The 15450-nt window shown below is 38.2% G+C and overlaps 1 protein-coding gene across 5 annotated transcripts in view; it reads right to left on the bottom strand.

Annotated features, from left to right (window-relative positions):
* The window catches only part of LOC124709616 (tumor susceptibility gene 101 protein), a 162724-nt gene that overhangs the window by 95985 nt on the left and 51289 nt on the right, over positions 1 to 15450 (bottom strand). For 2 of the 5 annotated variants that reach the window (XM_047240854.1, XM_047240853.1), the window contains exons 4-5: positions 14581 to 14646; positions 5130 to 5195 (exon numbers count right to left, since the gene is read on the bottom strand). The exons of 1 other annotated variant lie outside the window; for it this stretch is intronic. In XM_047240854.1, coding sequence (XP_047096810.1) covers positions 5130 to 5195; positions 14581 to 14646 — 132 coding nt within the window. The remainder of the gene's footprint in view (positions 1 to 5129; positions 5196 to 14580; positions 14647 to 15450) is intronic. 2 more of the 5 variants (XM_047240855.1, XM_047240856.1) reach the window with 2 other exon arrangements.

The following is a 15450-nucleotide window of genomic DNA, read 5'->3' as shown; positions in this document are numbered from 1 at the left end:
TGTGAAACTGGAGCACATCATGCACAATGTGGTGTGCTGACCTAATCTGTAAACATGCTGCAATGTCATTCAGTGTCACTCAGTGGTTTTCCTTCACTATGGCTTCAACTGCTGCAATGTTCTGTGGAGTCACAACTCGTTATGCCTGACCTGGTCGAGGAGCATCTTCCACTGAAGTCACACCACTTGCGAACTTCCTACTCCAATTGTAGACTTGCTGCTGTGACAAACACGCATCACTGTACTGAACCTTCATTCATCAATGAATTTCAATAGGTTTCACACCTTCACTATGCAAAAACCAAACAACAGAACACTGTACTTCCCTGGTGCAAGTCACAAGTGCGGTGGCCATTTTTACACAGATACTGCGATGGTATGTGTGCATCTGCACTATGCTGCCACCTACAGGCCACTCTGCATGCTGTTAGTAGCACGCTTACCAACTTACACAATAACGACATGAAATTTCAATTTGTTATTACAAATATAAGGTTTTCATTTGACTCACCCTTGTATTTTTATTGAAACTCTGATAATATTTTAAAAAAGACAAAAGAAGAAGCACCCTGAGTTTTGATAGATATTGGATGTACTCTTTATATATATCACATCATCGTTCAGGTCATTCAAATAAGGTTATGTGAACTGACAACCTATAGTAAGGCTGCCCCATTAAAGTACAGAGCCAAAAGTTATAAATTTAACTGAAACATTTTCATTACATGGGTTAACTTTATTTAGGGTGTCAAACTAGCATCTTTAAACAACAATTATTCTAGCCACATTAATGTTAATTTAAAATGTACATGTTCAGTAGTGAAGAGCCCTGAAACTATCAATGAAAATTCTTAAGAGCATCTCTGTTTTTAATCCACTGTGATAAATTATATTCTGTTAACTTCATATCTTTTTCATTAAAGTAATACATTCTGTTTAATGATGCTGATTTATGTACACCAAGAGCACACAAATTTTTTTCTGAAGGCGCAAAACAAGAGTCTTCCTTCTCAGGCCAAATGAATGACACTACTGGTCCAGGTGGGTCCAGAAATAGTAGTTCAACATCTCCATCTTCATCACAGACATTTCTGCTGAAGCCAAAGCACCACCTGTCATCACGTACAGCTGCTACATAAGAATTTTGTTGAGGAAGAGTGAATGTCCACTGTGGGGTATTTTCAATGAATGAAAAAATCAAGGAAGGCTTTTCAGAAAAAGTTACTCTTCTAATCTCTAAAGAATCGTAAGAAAGTGGTTTGCAATGGTGAAATTTCCTGGTACCAGGTATTGTGCGGGTTGTCGAAAACCTCTTCTCAAGATTGTTGTATAGCAAATCTACATCGACTTTTGTCTAAGAAGACGAAGAAGAAGAAGAAGAAGAAGAAGAAGAAGGAGAAAAATTACCAATATTAACTTTGCAGAAATCATAAACACCAGATGCAGATGTTGTTTGAGCATCATCCTCTAGTTGAAGACTAGCTCTTCTCAATACACGTTTTATAGTTCCTCACAAACCATCGCAAACAGATTTACCGTGACTAGTAGCAAACAAAGTATGCTCTGCATTAATAGAATTTATTTATTTATTTATTTTTTTTTTTTTTGCTCACACAAATTTTTAAAGCTTTTTCTATTCTTGTACTGAGCAGTACATCCATCCGTGAAATAATGCACTTTCTTCACTTGTGGGTAATGCTCTGCCAGCCACTTCACCATTTCTTTCCAGACATCATTTACAAATCCTTCATCATGTTCCATATCATCACTTATAAAGCAGTGGTTCACTATTACCAATTTACTTTCTTCATTTGCCACATAAATACACATGGAATGGATTGTAGAGTTGCTTCTTGTCCAGTGGTAACTCTGAATTACAAAACTGTAGTTTTCAGCAAAGTCCATTAACGGAATTGCTCTTTCCAGGGTTACATTTTCTTTCAATTTTTTCAAGGATTTTGACTGACACTTGCATATAAATGAGTGTGGTTTAAGTGCCTGTAATTTTGTTACTAACCAGTCTATGTATTCACCGGCAGTTGCAGACCGCTTTATCAATTCTGCCTGATGATCTGTGTTTATCCACTGGCTGAACTCAATTTGATCATCAGCATCTATGTAAGCTAATTTCTGGTTTAATAATTTGGACAGTTTGTCATCACTGGAACAATTATCACAGTGATTAAGCACGCAATCGTAGTTTTCAGAATCACATACAAGAAATTTTATAAGTTCTTTGTGTGTTTCTTCAATGTGTTTCAGGTCCAAAAGAAGTTTTACATTGTGGTGGATAACACACACACACACACACACACACACACACACACACACACACACACTCACTCACTCTGAATGAGTGCTGGCAGCATCAGCTAAAATACACCACTTCAGTCTTAGTGAAAAAAAGAAGAGTACAGTTCTCTTAAACTGCAAAGGATGAGTCTTTTTTGCATATACACAGTCTTCTGAATGCTATCTTTGTCCTTTGCTCCTGGTAACATTGAGTATATTCATCATTTTGGTAAAAATCAGTGACAATATTTACCCCTTCATCAGCAATAACTTTCCCCCTTTTTGGTTTTAGGAATTGATAAAATAACCACTTGCTTCTCGAACCAGGTACTCACTAACATTGAATTCTGACATTATACTTCTTTTGACCAAGGCAGTGGAGCTAAAGTTAAAATACAAATTTTTTTTAGGTACTCTTACACTAACCAATTTTTCTTTCATTAACAATATCATGGCATCAAAACCTTTGGCTTTCTTAACAATTTCATCATCAAATTTTTCTTCTCTATTGTCAGAATCTAATGCTCGGCACACTTTTCTTTCCAAAAAATGCTTTGCTTTTTCTAGCTTCTTTTTGCCATATGAAGCCTTGCTGTAATTTGGAATGCAGTAAAGTTTTGACGGAGAGCACTCCAAATCATGTAAAGTTTTGTTTGCATCCTCAATACTTCGACTTTTTAGTACTGATTTGTGAAATGTCACCTCTGGGTCATCTACATCACTTTCGTTTTTATCACTGATGTCAGTTTTCTGTTAACTAATCTTACATGTTGTGCACAGTTTTTGGTCTGGTTTTACATAGATCCTTTCAGCACTTAATGTTTTCGACAAAGACAAGCAAACTGAGTCAAAGATTTTTTAACTGTTTTTCTGTGTTTTTTGGAAGGATCACAAGTTCTTTGATGATGTCCACATATGGTAGCACTTTCTTGATCTTGTGGAAAGCTTACATGGGATCGCGGCAATATCAAATCTCATTGGTCTTCACTCAGCTCTTCTGTTTTTTGTTAACTTTTTACTAAGGTACAGGTAGTCAAATGACATGATGTTTTTAGTGCATAAATTCACATTTTCCATTGTAATTAACTGAGCACTAATTCACTTAAAACATACGTTATACAATTGGAATGATGGGGCCACACCAGAAACACATATGACCTGTCGCATAGAAAGACAAAGAGCAACTGAGGCCAAATAGACTAATTGTTGCATACTAGTTATTCTCAACCATGAATATCAGCAATTGTTGCATTGTTTTCATGCATATAAGGTTTCAAACAAGCTACTGCTGTCTAAGAACACTTTTTTATCACTGTGAGCAGGTGACTGGCTGAACACATAAAACATATATATTACAGTCTTTCAAAATTACTGAATTAGTCAAATGAAAGGAAATAAATTTTCACACTTAAAGTTAACTTGCCTGCCAAGAATGAGTTATACTTCAATATGCTAATTTGGTACCAATGCATCAGAGGCAGTGAGACAATGAGTGGATGAAATTACTTAAAATGACCCTTATCCATCACAGCAAAAAGTAGTTTGATTTCAGATGTGTCTGTCAATTAGCAGAAGACCCGTTCAAATTTTTATTTTATTAAAAAGCTTACAATCTAGGGGATTATTTAAGACCAAAATCAGGTTCCAAGCAGATTGGAGAAATGTGATATAAGCATTTTTCCATGTCCTCGCAATTTTTCTGAAATCGAAAATTGACATACATTAATATTTTTAAAAAAAAATTTGTAACTTTATGGCTTCAAAACTTGATATGCCTTCCTTAACTTCTGAAAAAAAAATTCCAAGTCAAAAGCTTCATAAACACCTGAGTTGTGGGCATTTATGTAGATAAGTACCATTTTGCATTGACATTCTTGCAGAGCCCAGTTGTCAGAATACAACTACATTTAAAATTTGATATAAAATAAAGTTGTCGTCTGAGACCAAAAAGATTTTGCACTAGTTCCTATGATACAAGCAAATGTGCAAAGTTTTGTGAAAATCTCAGAAACGGGGTAACAAATCCTTGAATTATTGCATGTTTTGACATGGAATGACCTCTTCTTCCTTGTTTAGCTTATTAATTTTCAGTTTCATTGCTGGACACTTAAACAGATACAGGAAGGCAAGTGTTATAAAATTCACACAAGAGATTATTTCTCCTCCTCCTAACTTCTCACTGTTGCAACATCTTACATACATATATCTCAACAACCACTTTTGCATATATTGCTAACCTCTGTCTCTGTGTGAATTGCTGCCCTTGAAGAAAAAAAAAATCCTTGTCTGACTTTTCACCAGATCACTTACTATGATTAACATCCCCTCCCTTCCCCTCACCCTTTAATTTTCTTTAGCAGATAATTAATTGAACTCAGTTACTCATACCTCTGCTTAGTAACAGTGTAACAAAATATTGCAAACTAATTAAAAACAAGATACAGAGGTCAAGAAGATTTTCAAGGGTGATTTGAAAAGTTTTCACACCATATTTCAATCCAGAATATTAGTGTTACAGAGTAACCGGACAATGCATTCAATATAAAAGTATTATGCTTCGGCATTCCATCAGGACAATATTGTGCTCAGCAGTATTCAACATATTTCCTTTTATGTTTCTTACTTTGAAAGAAATAGGTGGTCACCACTTTTCAATTCAACCTTGTATAACCAAAACATTTAATTTTTGCAGAGTAATTTAATATTCTGTATTAATGTACATTACTGTGAGAACAACTTTCTTGAAATGTAGAAAAGCTGTTATTTATTGGAATGATTTTTGTGTAAGTGAAAGCAGGAAGAATTGTGCACACAACATAAGATAAAAAGAAACTTACCTTTAAAGCGGACAGGTATTGTTCCACTTAGATGCACTAGATTCTTCGTAAGACCATTGGAGAAAACTTTTATGAAAATGACAAAGGAAAATCACTATGAGAAAATTATCAGTAAAAGCTACACAAGAAAAGCTTAAGTGCATGTGAACAGTATGTGTCATACAGAAAACACACATATTCACAAGTTATCCACTAACATTTACACAGCAAGAATGAATTTGAGAAAACTGAAATTAATCCACAGAATGAATCCCAAATATAACACAGATTCTGTTACAATGTCTGCCATGGGCACACCACACAAACATAAAAGCAACTTTTACATTAAGTTACTAATCAGCCATCAACAAAGACAGTGATTATCAACATCATAATAATGACTGTTCTAATAATTCCCTATCTATAATGTAATAGTCTGCTTTCTTGACATATGCCTACTGCATGAGGTATCACAATAGTAAGAAATATATACATATTGCTTACTATTCATTTCTCTCCTTTTTCTTATTAACTTGTACCAGTTGTTTCTGTAACACTTTTGTTCTCAAAGAATGTACATTGCACTTTACATAATAACGCAAATGAAGACTACTGACATAAAGTAACAAGGCATCACAAGTCCCTCAGGGATGCGATATTCACTATATTCTAATCCGAATTACAAAGTCCTAATTTATTATCAGTGAAGCAAGAAGAATGAAACAAGCACAGGAGCTCATATTCTTGCTCCGAGTTGATTCACTCCACATTAAATCATATACAGCATTTACACACAAACATAAATTTAAGTTCTTGTGGATCATCTGGAATGTTCTAGAACAAACAAGGAATTTAAATAACAAAGTAAAGATGGATCTCAATCCACAGATTCTTAAGTCTGTAGGTTGACCTTCTGCCAGTGTGTTCTGGAATTGAGTGTTCACCTATTCCTCCCAGCCACACCAATTCACCTGTGAACAAATCCTACGATCTATCCATATTTAGTTTTCAGTCATTATCTATAGTCATTCTCATTTCATACAATCCTTGGTGTTTGCAGGATCCTGGAACCTGTGGTTATATTGAGCCCCACATTGAGCACCACAATCATTCTCTCTTTTCACACAAAGAATGAACCTGATGTCCCTGCCACTTTCAGATGAAATAAAATTTATTGACTTTGCAAGTAAAGTATTATCTTAGGAAGTTAAATACGCCCCTTGCAGCATAGCTTCATTAGTCTTAACATAAAATCAGGTGTTTCTCTGACTTTAAAAAATAGAACGCTGTTCAAATGAGATTATCCGACTGAGATGCAATACCTCATAGCCCTTTAAAATAATATATGATGCATGTATGAAAGCTCACAAATAATGCAAGGTTCACAGATCTAGAGTATCCAAACTGGTATGCAGTTACGTAATCAGTGCACCAAAATTGCCTTTTCTCTGACCCATTCAGCAGGATGTGAAATAATGTTCAAAAGCCTAGTTCTTCCCTAATGTAAATCCAGTGCTTAAGCACTTTATCACCTTCCTCTCTTTTCTAAATCACACTTCAAATACCTAATATATTTGTAAGTATGAGGTAGAAGATGAAACTGGTGACAGGAAGGGAAGGTGAACACTGTGAAAGAGAGGAAAAAGATAACTACATTCTCTCTCTCTCTCTCTCTCACACACACACACACACACACACACACACACACACACACACACACACACACACAGAAACATAGAAACATCTAGCTCTAGTGAAACATAACAGGGAAAGAAGAATAAGGTGAATATGAACACACTACTTTACTAGCAGAGCAAACATGCAAACAAATTTCACCAAAACAATCTATGACTGCAGCAAGCATACAGAGAAACTGCTGTGTAATACTAACCCTCATAATGGGTGCCAAGGTGTATATTTTACTCACTCACAATGCATCAAACTACAGTCAAGTAGACAAGTTATAATATCTTCAAGTAACTGCTCCATGGTGACACTGTGCAGATTCAACTGTGGCAGGATGACATGGAAACAGGTGATAAATATGCCATTATGATATTACTTAGTACGCCCGCAATAGCATATTTGGGCAAAAATCTTTGCTATAGTAGTTCTAAGGTGTGTTGTGCACATTTGGCACACAGTATTGAGTCAGAGGGAAGTAGGGTGGTTAGTGAACTACCTGGATGAACTACGTGTGGCTGGATCACAGCCAGATAAAAAAACAGCCACAATCAGCATATGGTGTACTGGACATTCAATTTTACAGGCAGCACCAGTTTATGCCTGTGGAAAAGAAGCCAGAGGAAGAAAATAATCAACAATGATACGTGGCTCATTAAGCCTTGCTACAACCCAGTGCCAGAATGTATAGCTTGCCCTAAGAGCCCAAGAAAGCCGACCAATAGAGCACCTACACTGGGAAGTGACCTCACAGCAGCTTCCAAGCTACACATCACATGTATTATTGATTTTAAAAAGTCATCTGTATGCACTGCAGCCTACCAACTGCATTCTTCTAATAGGAATGCTGTACATGGTTCAGATAATCTGATTTCTTGCCCACTGTGGGGAGAGACAGAAACAGTGGGTCAGTGTTGTGTTTATGGATAAGTAGTTGTCCAGCATCACGACTGAGTCTCGACTGCTGTTCTGGCACACTAATTAAAAAGTTTCAACACCTTCAATATTGTGGAAAAAGATCAATATGGCAACACCGGTGTTCAAGTCTGGGGATGCTGCATGTTAAGATCATATATATGTTTCCTAGGGGTTACGTGACAGTTGTGGTCTATAGGGAAAACTTTCCACAATGGTGTGTGTGTGTGTGTGTGTGTGTGTGTGTGTGTGTGTGTGTGTGTGTGTGTGTGTGTGTGTGTGTGTGTGTGTTTTTGGAGTGGACATAGACCTGGGGTCCATCAGATGAAACATAATACACAATCACACATGCCTCACCTGATGGGACTAATACACTCCTGGAAATGGAAAAAAGAACACATTGACACCGGTGTGTCAGACCCACCATACTTGCTCCGGACACTGCGAGAGGGCTGTACAAGCAATGATCACACGCACGGCACAGCGGACACACCAGGAACCGCGGTGTTGGCCGTCGAATGGCGCTAGCTGCGCAGCATTTGTGCACCGCCGCCATCAGTGTCAGCCAGTTTGCCGTGGCATACGGAGCTCCATCGCAGTCTTTAACACTGGTAGCATGCCGCGACAGCGTAGACGTGAACCGTATGTGCAGTTGACGGACTTTGAGCGAGGGCGTATAGTGGGCATGCGGGAGGCCGGGTGGACGTACCGCCGAATTGCTCAACACATGGGGCGTGAGGTCTCCACAGTACATCGATGTTGTCGCCAGTGGTCGGCGGAAGGTGCATGTGCCCGTCGACCTGGGACCGGACCGCAGCGACGCACGGATGCACGCCAAGACCGTAGGATCCTACGCAGTGCCGTAGGGGACCGCACCGCCACTTCCCAGCAAATTAGGGACACTGTTGCTCCTGGGGTATCGGCGAGGACTATTCGCAACCGTCTCCATGAAGTTGGGCTACGGTCCCGCACACCGTTAGGCCGTCTTCCGCTCACGCCCCAACATCGTGCAGCCCGCCTCCAGTGGTGTCGCGACAGGCGTGAATGGAGGGACGAATGGAGACGTGTCGTCTTCAGCGATGAGAGTCGCTTCTGCCTTGGTGCCAATGATGGTCGTATGTGTGTTTGGCGCCGTGCAGGTGAGCGCCACAATCAGGACTGCATACGACCGAGGCACACAGGGCCAACACCCGGCATCATGGTGTGGGGAGCGATCTCCTACACTGGCCGTACACCACTGGTGATCGTCGAGGGGACACTGAATAGTGCACGGTACATCCAAACCGTCATCGAACCCATCGTTCTACCATTCCTAGACCGGCAAGAGAACTTGCTGTTCCAACAGGACAATGCACGTCCGCATGTATCCCGTGCCACCCAACGTGCTCTAGAAGGTGTAAGTCAACTACCCTGGCCAGCAAGATCTCCGGATCTGTCCCCCATTGAGCATGTTTGGAACTGGATGAAGCGTCGTCTCACACGGTCTGCACGTCCAGCACGAACGCTGGTCCAACTGAGGCGCCAGGTGGAAATGGCATGGCAAGCCGTTCCACAGGACTACATCCAGCATCTCTACGATCGTCTCCATGGGAGAATAGCAGCCTGCATTTGCTGCGAAAGGTGGATATACACTGTACTAGTGCCGACATTGTGCATGCTCTGGTGCCTGTGTCTATGTGCCTGTGGTTCTGTCAGTGTGATCATGTGATGTATCTGACCCCAGGAATGCGTCAATAAAGTTTCCCCTTCCTGGGACAATGAATTCACGGTGTTCTTATTTCAATTTCCAGGAGTGTACATGGAAAATGACATCAAATGTCTAGAATGGCCAAAAAACTTCTTGACCTTAAATTCAATTAACATGCAAAGTAGAGACTAGATTGAAAAAGAGACTAGATTGAAAAATGTGACTCTTTAAACACCCTACAGCAGACTGCTGCTGATTAGTTGTTTGTTGCCCAGAAGTGAGAGGAATTACTATAAGCCAAGCTGGAAAACCTAATCTGCAGTACATGGAGCCACTAGGTGTCCTATACTGCTATGTAAGGGTGTTATACCCCATTACAGCCTTGACCTTGTGGCTAAGTGTAACCCACAGCCCATAAACATTTTTCTGCATACTGTGTAGCCATATCGCTGTGCTACATGTCACAATGTTCCCAAGGTATATTTTAGTTGATACATTACTGATATGCATTATGTTCTTTCACGAATCCATAAGACAGAACAGAAACTGAATGCAGAATGAATTCTTAAGCTAGAACATAAGTCGAATGCAGAGTGAATAAGGTTCCACACGTCAGCTTTAACCTTTAAAGATAAACACCAGTAGATTTTGCTTCCACTTGTCAGTCATTTAAAGCTCACTTTAAATAATATAATGACAATATTATAGAGTAATGGATTGAAAGTTTACTAGCATGGAATGAGATGATCTTGGGACATTTTATTTTCAGTGGATTTTTTAATGGAATGTTGTACAGTAGTGCCTGACTTTTGCAGTCATGAACAGGTACTTCTACCTTTACAGATTCCAAGCCAGCTGGTACAACATCTGTAGCTGCTGATTTCTGTTGTTATTGTATATTAATGGGATGATTGTAATAAAACACTGGATTTTAACTATTTTCCGTACAGCTATAGAGAACTGTCCTTAGTCATTTTCTGATGAAGGTTCATACTAATATGAATACTATTCATCATCCGCTACAGTTGGTGTTGAGATTCATTATTTTTCACATTTCTTCCACATTGTACACAAACTTTGAAACAATTTTTATGAAACTTCTATTTTAGGTATGAAAGAAAACAAATTTTTCAAAGTGTTAATAGTAAAATATTACAATACATCACAGTTCATGCCCCAGTAAACGTAACTCATAATACAGGGAAAAACCCTAACACGGCATGACAAAACCAGACAAATAAAAACACTCTACCTGCTTTTAGCAATTACACAGTATTTACTGTGTTCCAGTTCAACATAACCACCAACAGTTTTAATTTATAGGCAGTACAGCAACCTTTATGGATAAATAAATCTAACTGGGCAGAACAAGTTAATTTACAAGTAATATCAGTGTTGCACTCTTTTGAATATCACCACCACACACCACATTAGCTTTTCAATACATATTATGGCCCTTTCCTTTTTGCCTGCTGCTTGCTTATGTTTACCACATCATTACAGAGAAACTATAACTTTGGGAAATTCATTCACAACCAACATTACTCGAGATATTGAAATAGCCTCTACAAGAAAGATTTCATTTCACAGCTTTTCTCCACAGTTTTCAGTGTGGCTAAATTATTATTACGCAATGGAAACTCCGGTCAGAGCAGCCAGTCCTAGTAGTTATGTGTGAGTGAGGTGGGCTTGTTTGTGTGAATATGTGTGTGTATTCTTTGCTGAAGAAGGCTTTGACCAAAAGCTATAATGTGTAACAGTCTTTTCGTTGTGCCTGTCGCCAATTCAACGAGTCACCTTTATGGTGAGTAGCAATCTATCCTTTGCCTAATATTGTAAATTATTATTATTGTATTTTCAAAAACATTACTAGTGCTGCTACCAACTTTAACTGGAGGCCGTCTTAATAGTATTATGTTACTCTCAATTGAATAAATGCAGAAAAAAACAATACAAAGCTGTTTTAAATGCAAACAGTGCATAAAGGCAGAACTCGACATGGAAGAGCAACCCTAGATATTTTGGCAACTGGCACACTACAAACCATGAGTGCAATACACACCCATCATGCAAAATGCCATATATCCTTGAAGACCAAAACAGAATACATACTGGGGTGCTGAATAATATTACTCTCAACAATGACACTGTTCTACACACAACACGTTATGGAAATGAAATGAGCTAAACTTTGTTAATTCGGTGTCCCTGAATTTAAAACAGACATTCCAATTTGCATGTTAGCTCTAGTTTTTGAGTAACAGCCATTGCCTGTAATTATGCTCTTTCATCACAAAACACTGAATCCCATATATAATCAATCTGCTTCACTACCTAAGCATATTATCATTCTCATAGGAAAGGTATCACCATGTAACTGGTTACATCTGTGCACTTGGCCATCACACGTTCAGCAGTCTGTGGCCGGACAAGAGCATTGTGGCAATTATTATTTAAGGTAGTCTTGTTTTGGCGTGTCTCTAATTGCTTCCAAGATAATTGTATTGCGGTATACTTCTAGCTGACAATCTACTGCACACAGGAAAGTAAAAGAAGTCTCATAAATAATATAGATAACTTCTGATACATTTGCCCTAAAGTAACATTTGCTTGTAGAAAGCGCTCAGTTATGTTTTATATAAAAATGGCTTTGTTCTTGTATTTTGGCTGTAAGATAGTGAACCAGGATTAAAAATGGGCACCACATGTATGTTACATTACATGTTTGTCCAATATGGGCATGGATGAGTAGTAAAGGGCATCATATGGCATTTGGAGTCCCAATGATTTGGAGGGAGCCCAACAAGCATACTACTGACTTATTTCTGTATGGTTCACCTTATAAACAAATAAAATCGATGATTGTGTACCTTAATATATCCTCTGTAATTCACCTTAGTACCTCATGACAAAGAACTTCCTGTTCTGAACCCGCAGAAAATGCTTCTGTGAACCACGCTTTCATAACTGAATATGAAGATGAACTGCCTTCATCTTCAAGACATGTGAACTTCTTTGCAAGCAAACCATCCTCGGATCACAAGACTTTAGGGGAGCTCAACGACCTCATCAGTGATTAGAACTTCCTAAAAATAAGGCAGAACTGTTGGCATCACACTTACAACAGTGGAAGTACCTGCACAACTCTGTGAAAGCGGCATTTTGCACTAGAAATAAAGAATTTGAGCAATTTTTTAAAACTTGAGGTGCTTAACATTCTGTAAGACCTAATTGGTCTGATGAGGCAACGAATATAAAGCATAGTCCTGATCAACAGTGACTGTTCATCGATGATTTGAAGACAGGTCTTAACCCTTTCCACGCCAATGGCAAGTGGCACTCAAGATTATGAATTTTGTTTTCCACGCCAATGCCAAGCCTCCTTCGGCACAATTTTTCATTGCTTACATATGCTCCATTCTTGAATCTGACTGTACTAGGCATCAATGCTGCATAGTACTGCCATATTGGGATACCTCTGCGAACTCAGTGTCTAACTGTAGCAGTTGTGTTGAGAGAAAGGTTGTAACTGTTACATTCTAGGGTAGCCAGTACAAAGTAGCTAGCCCTTTACATACAGAACTTTCTGAGGGGGAGACTGTAGCACTTCTAGAAGAATCTCTATGTGAAAATAAGAATGACAATGATTTTGATGATGGCAGTGATTCATTTTTAAACAATTCAAATGAAATGACGAAAAAAGCAGAGCACCCCAAAGAATGTTTAAAAAAATATAACACACAATGAAAAGTTTTGTACTTTAATGCTTATGAATAAATAAATTTGAATGAAAGTGCTCTTTCTATTTTAAAGCATACTCCAATCATTTATCAGTTGCCTCACTCGTTCCACTAGGAGACGCGTACAATTTTCTGTGGTACATTCCCCGCCCAAGCAGTGGTAATTTAAATAAGGGCACACTGTGATGTCCTATGTCTGCATTACAGAGAGCAAAGTGATAAAGCAGTACTTTTACAAAATTGAAACGAATTTCTTTGCACTCCTCTGCTATATGCCACTAATGCAAAAGGAACATATACAAAAATGAGGACAGGGTGGCTACCCAAACTTGAAAAACAAATTTCCCTGAGAATTCCAGGTATTGGGTGCAAGACGGCGTTGTAAAGAAGTTCCTGATAATTTTCTTCACCATAACATTCAACTTTTGAAAATTTGTAGAACAGTGTGATTCACAACTCTCCATTTCGAAAAATGGGCGGTGTGAACAGAATGGGTAGGTTTACGTGTTAAATGTGCTAGCTCATGCCCAAATCCCTAATAAATATGCAAGTATTTGAAAAAGTTAGACAGTTGCATTTTAGTCACTATGAACCACTTAATTTACCCACCTCCCTCCTCCAATTTTCTTTTGTTACATTTGGGATGATTTTCTGTTTTATATAATGAACATGAAGACTCAGAGAAAAACAGAAACTATGTTAGGGAAATACTAAAAATGTTTTTTGGGATAATAGGCAGGAACTAATTATCATGCTACTGAGAAGCTTTAGAGTCTCCAGCCAGGCAGCAGTGTTGAGAAGATACTGTGTACACTTCAATGAGTGTCATACTCTTCAACTTCTGGCAAAGATGATGAGTATGACAAGTATCAAAATGTCGCGGCATCTCAACACTACAATATGGCTGGAGATCCAAGAGCTTCTCAACAATAGTATATGCTGGGAAAGTCTATAATCCCACACACTGATTTTCATGTTTCCTTGGAGGTGTAGATGCCACACAACAGACAGAAGAGCACATGGTTGAAATCCAAGCAATGCACATCACATACAATGGCTGGTTTCTGTCTAACAACAAAATCATATTTACTGGAAGTTTCTTTTGAAAGACACTCATTAAACTGAGGAAAAAATGCTGATATTTGGGTTAAAGAGACAGTCATCAGCTTTGTACAATAGTTGTCCCCCTACACACGCACTATAAGTCAGAAGGACAAAAGCTACTCTGCACAGTAGACATTCTATGAGAAATGCGGTGTAAGCAATATTAAATATCTTATAATTAGACATACCTGCACAGATGAGTAAGTTTTCTCCTTCCCAAGAGAAGAGGACCTTTTCTTTTTTTCTATTAATTAGTAATGAAATGAAAAATGTTAAAATCACATTACAGAATGAAACAGGCAATAATTGTGTTCCATGCAACTTACTGTTGTTATAAACTCACCCTTGTAATTTACAGGGATTGTTCCTTGCAGGTTAAACAGCTCCATTTGTGATCCATCATTGAAGACTACAGAAAAATATATATTATGCACAGTACTGAAAAAGGTTATCAAAAAATTAAGCTAAAAATTCTACAGCCAAACCAGATCTTAGGGGAAAAATGGACATTCAGCAACTACAGATGAGTTAGTGCAAATCCCATCTAAGATACAGACTACAATCAAAATGCAGTCAAACATTCACAGCTCTTCCTTGACAAGCCAGACAACATTCACATGAAAACTATATAGAATGCTTATGAGACATGTAGTGCATACTAAAAAAAAATTAGTTGTATTTGAGAAAGTGTGGCCAGTCAACAGCTTGCTTCAACTAGGGTGTCACAATCTCTCTAGTTTGAAAGTGTCTTTCTATCTACATGCTTGGTTTAATGGACTGAAATTCAATGTCAGTAACACAATTATCAGAATACATTTACAGTTTTATGCAATTCAAAGGAAACGATTAATGTGGAAATATATTTTACAGCTAGGTCTTATCTCAATAAAAACTAAAGCTCTTCAAATGCTGTAAACTTGTCAAATTGTTAAACCCAAGTTGTCGCTATTGACTGGGCACCCAGTAATGTTTACCCTGAACCAAAGGAACTGGTCATATCAAGCACACTTGAGAAATGAAATTATTTGAATATTGAGTCAGTAGTTGCTATTTTTCACTTACTACACCTGATGAAAACACACCTTTTCTACATGGTAAGCCTATCTGTAAGTGTCTTATGTTGGTATCAAGAATACAAAAAGCATGTCAATTACTTTCTAGTCAGTAATTCTTTAAAAGCTTTTGCACTAACCCCACTGCATTAGAAATCAAG

Source organism: Schistocerca piceifrons, chromosome 1 (genome assembly GCF_021461385.2).
Source record: "Schistocerca piceifrons isolate TAMUIC-IGC-003096 chromosome 1, iqSchPice1.1, whole genome shotgun sequence".
NCBI classification, from domain to species: Eukaryota; Metazoa; Arthropoda; class Insecta; order Orthoptera; family Acrididae; genus Schistocerca; species Schistocerca piceifrons.
Note: the sequence above shows the minus strand (reverse complement) of the source record. Positions and strands in the feature narration are given on the sequence as shown.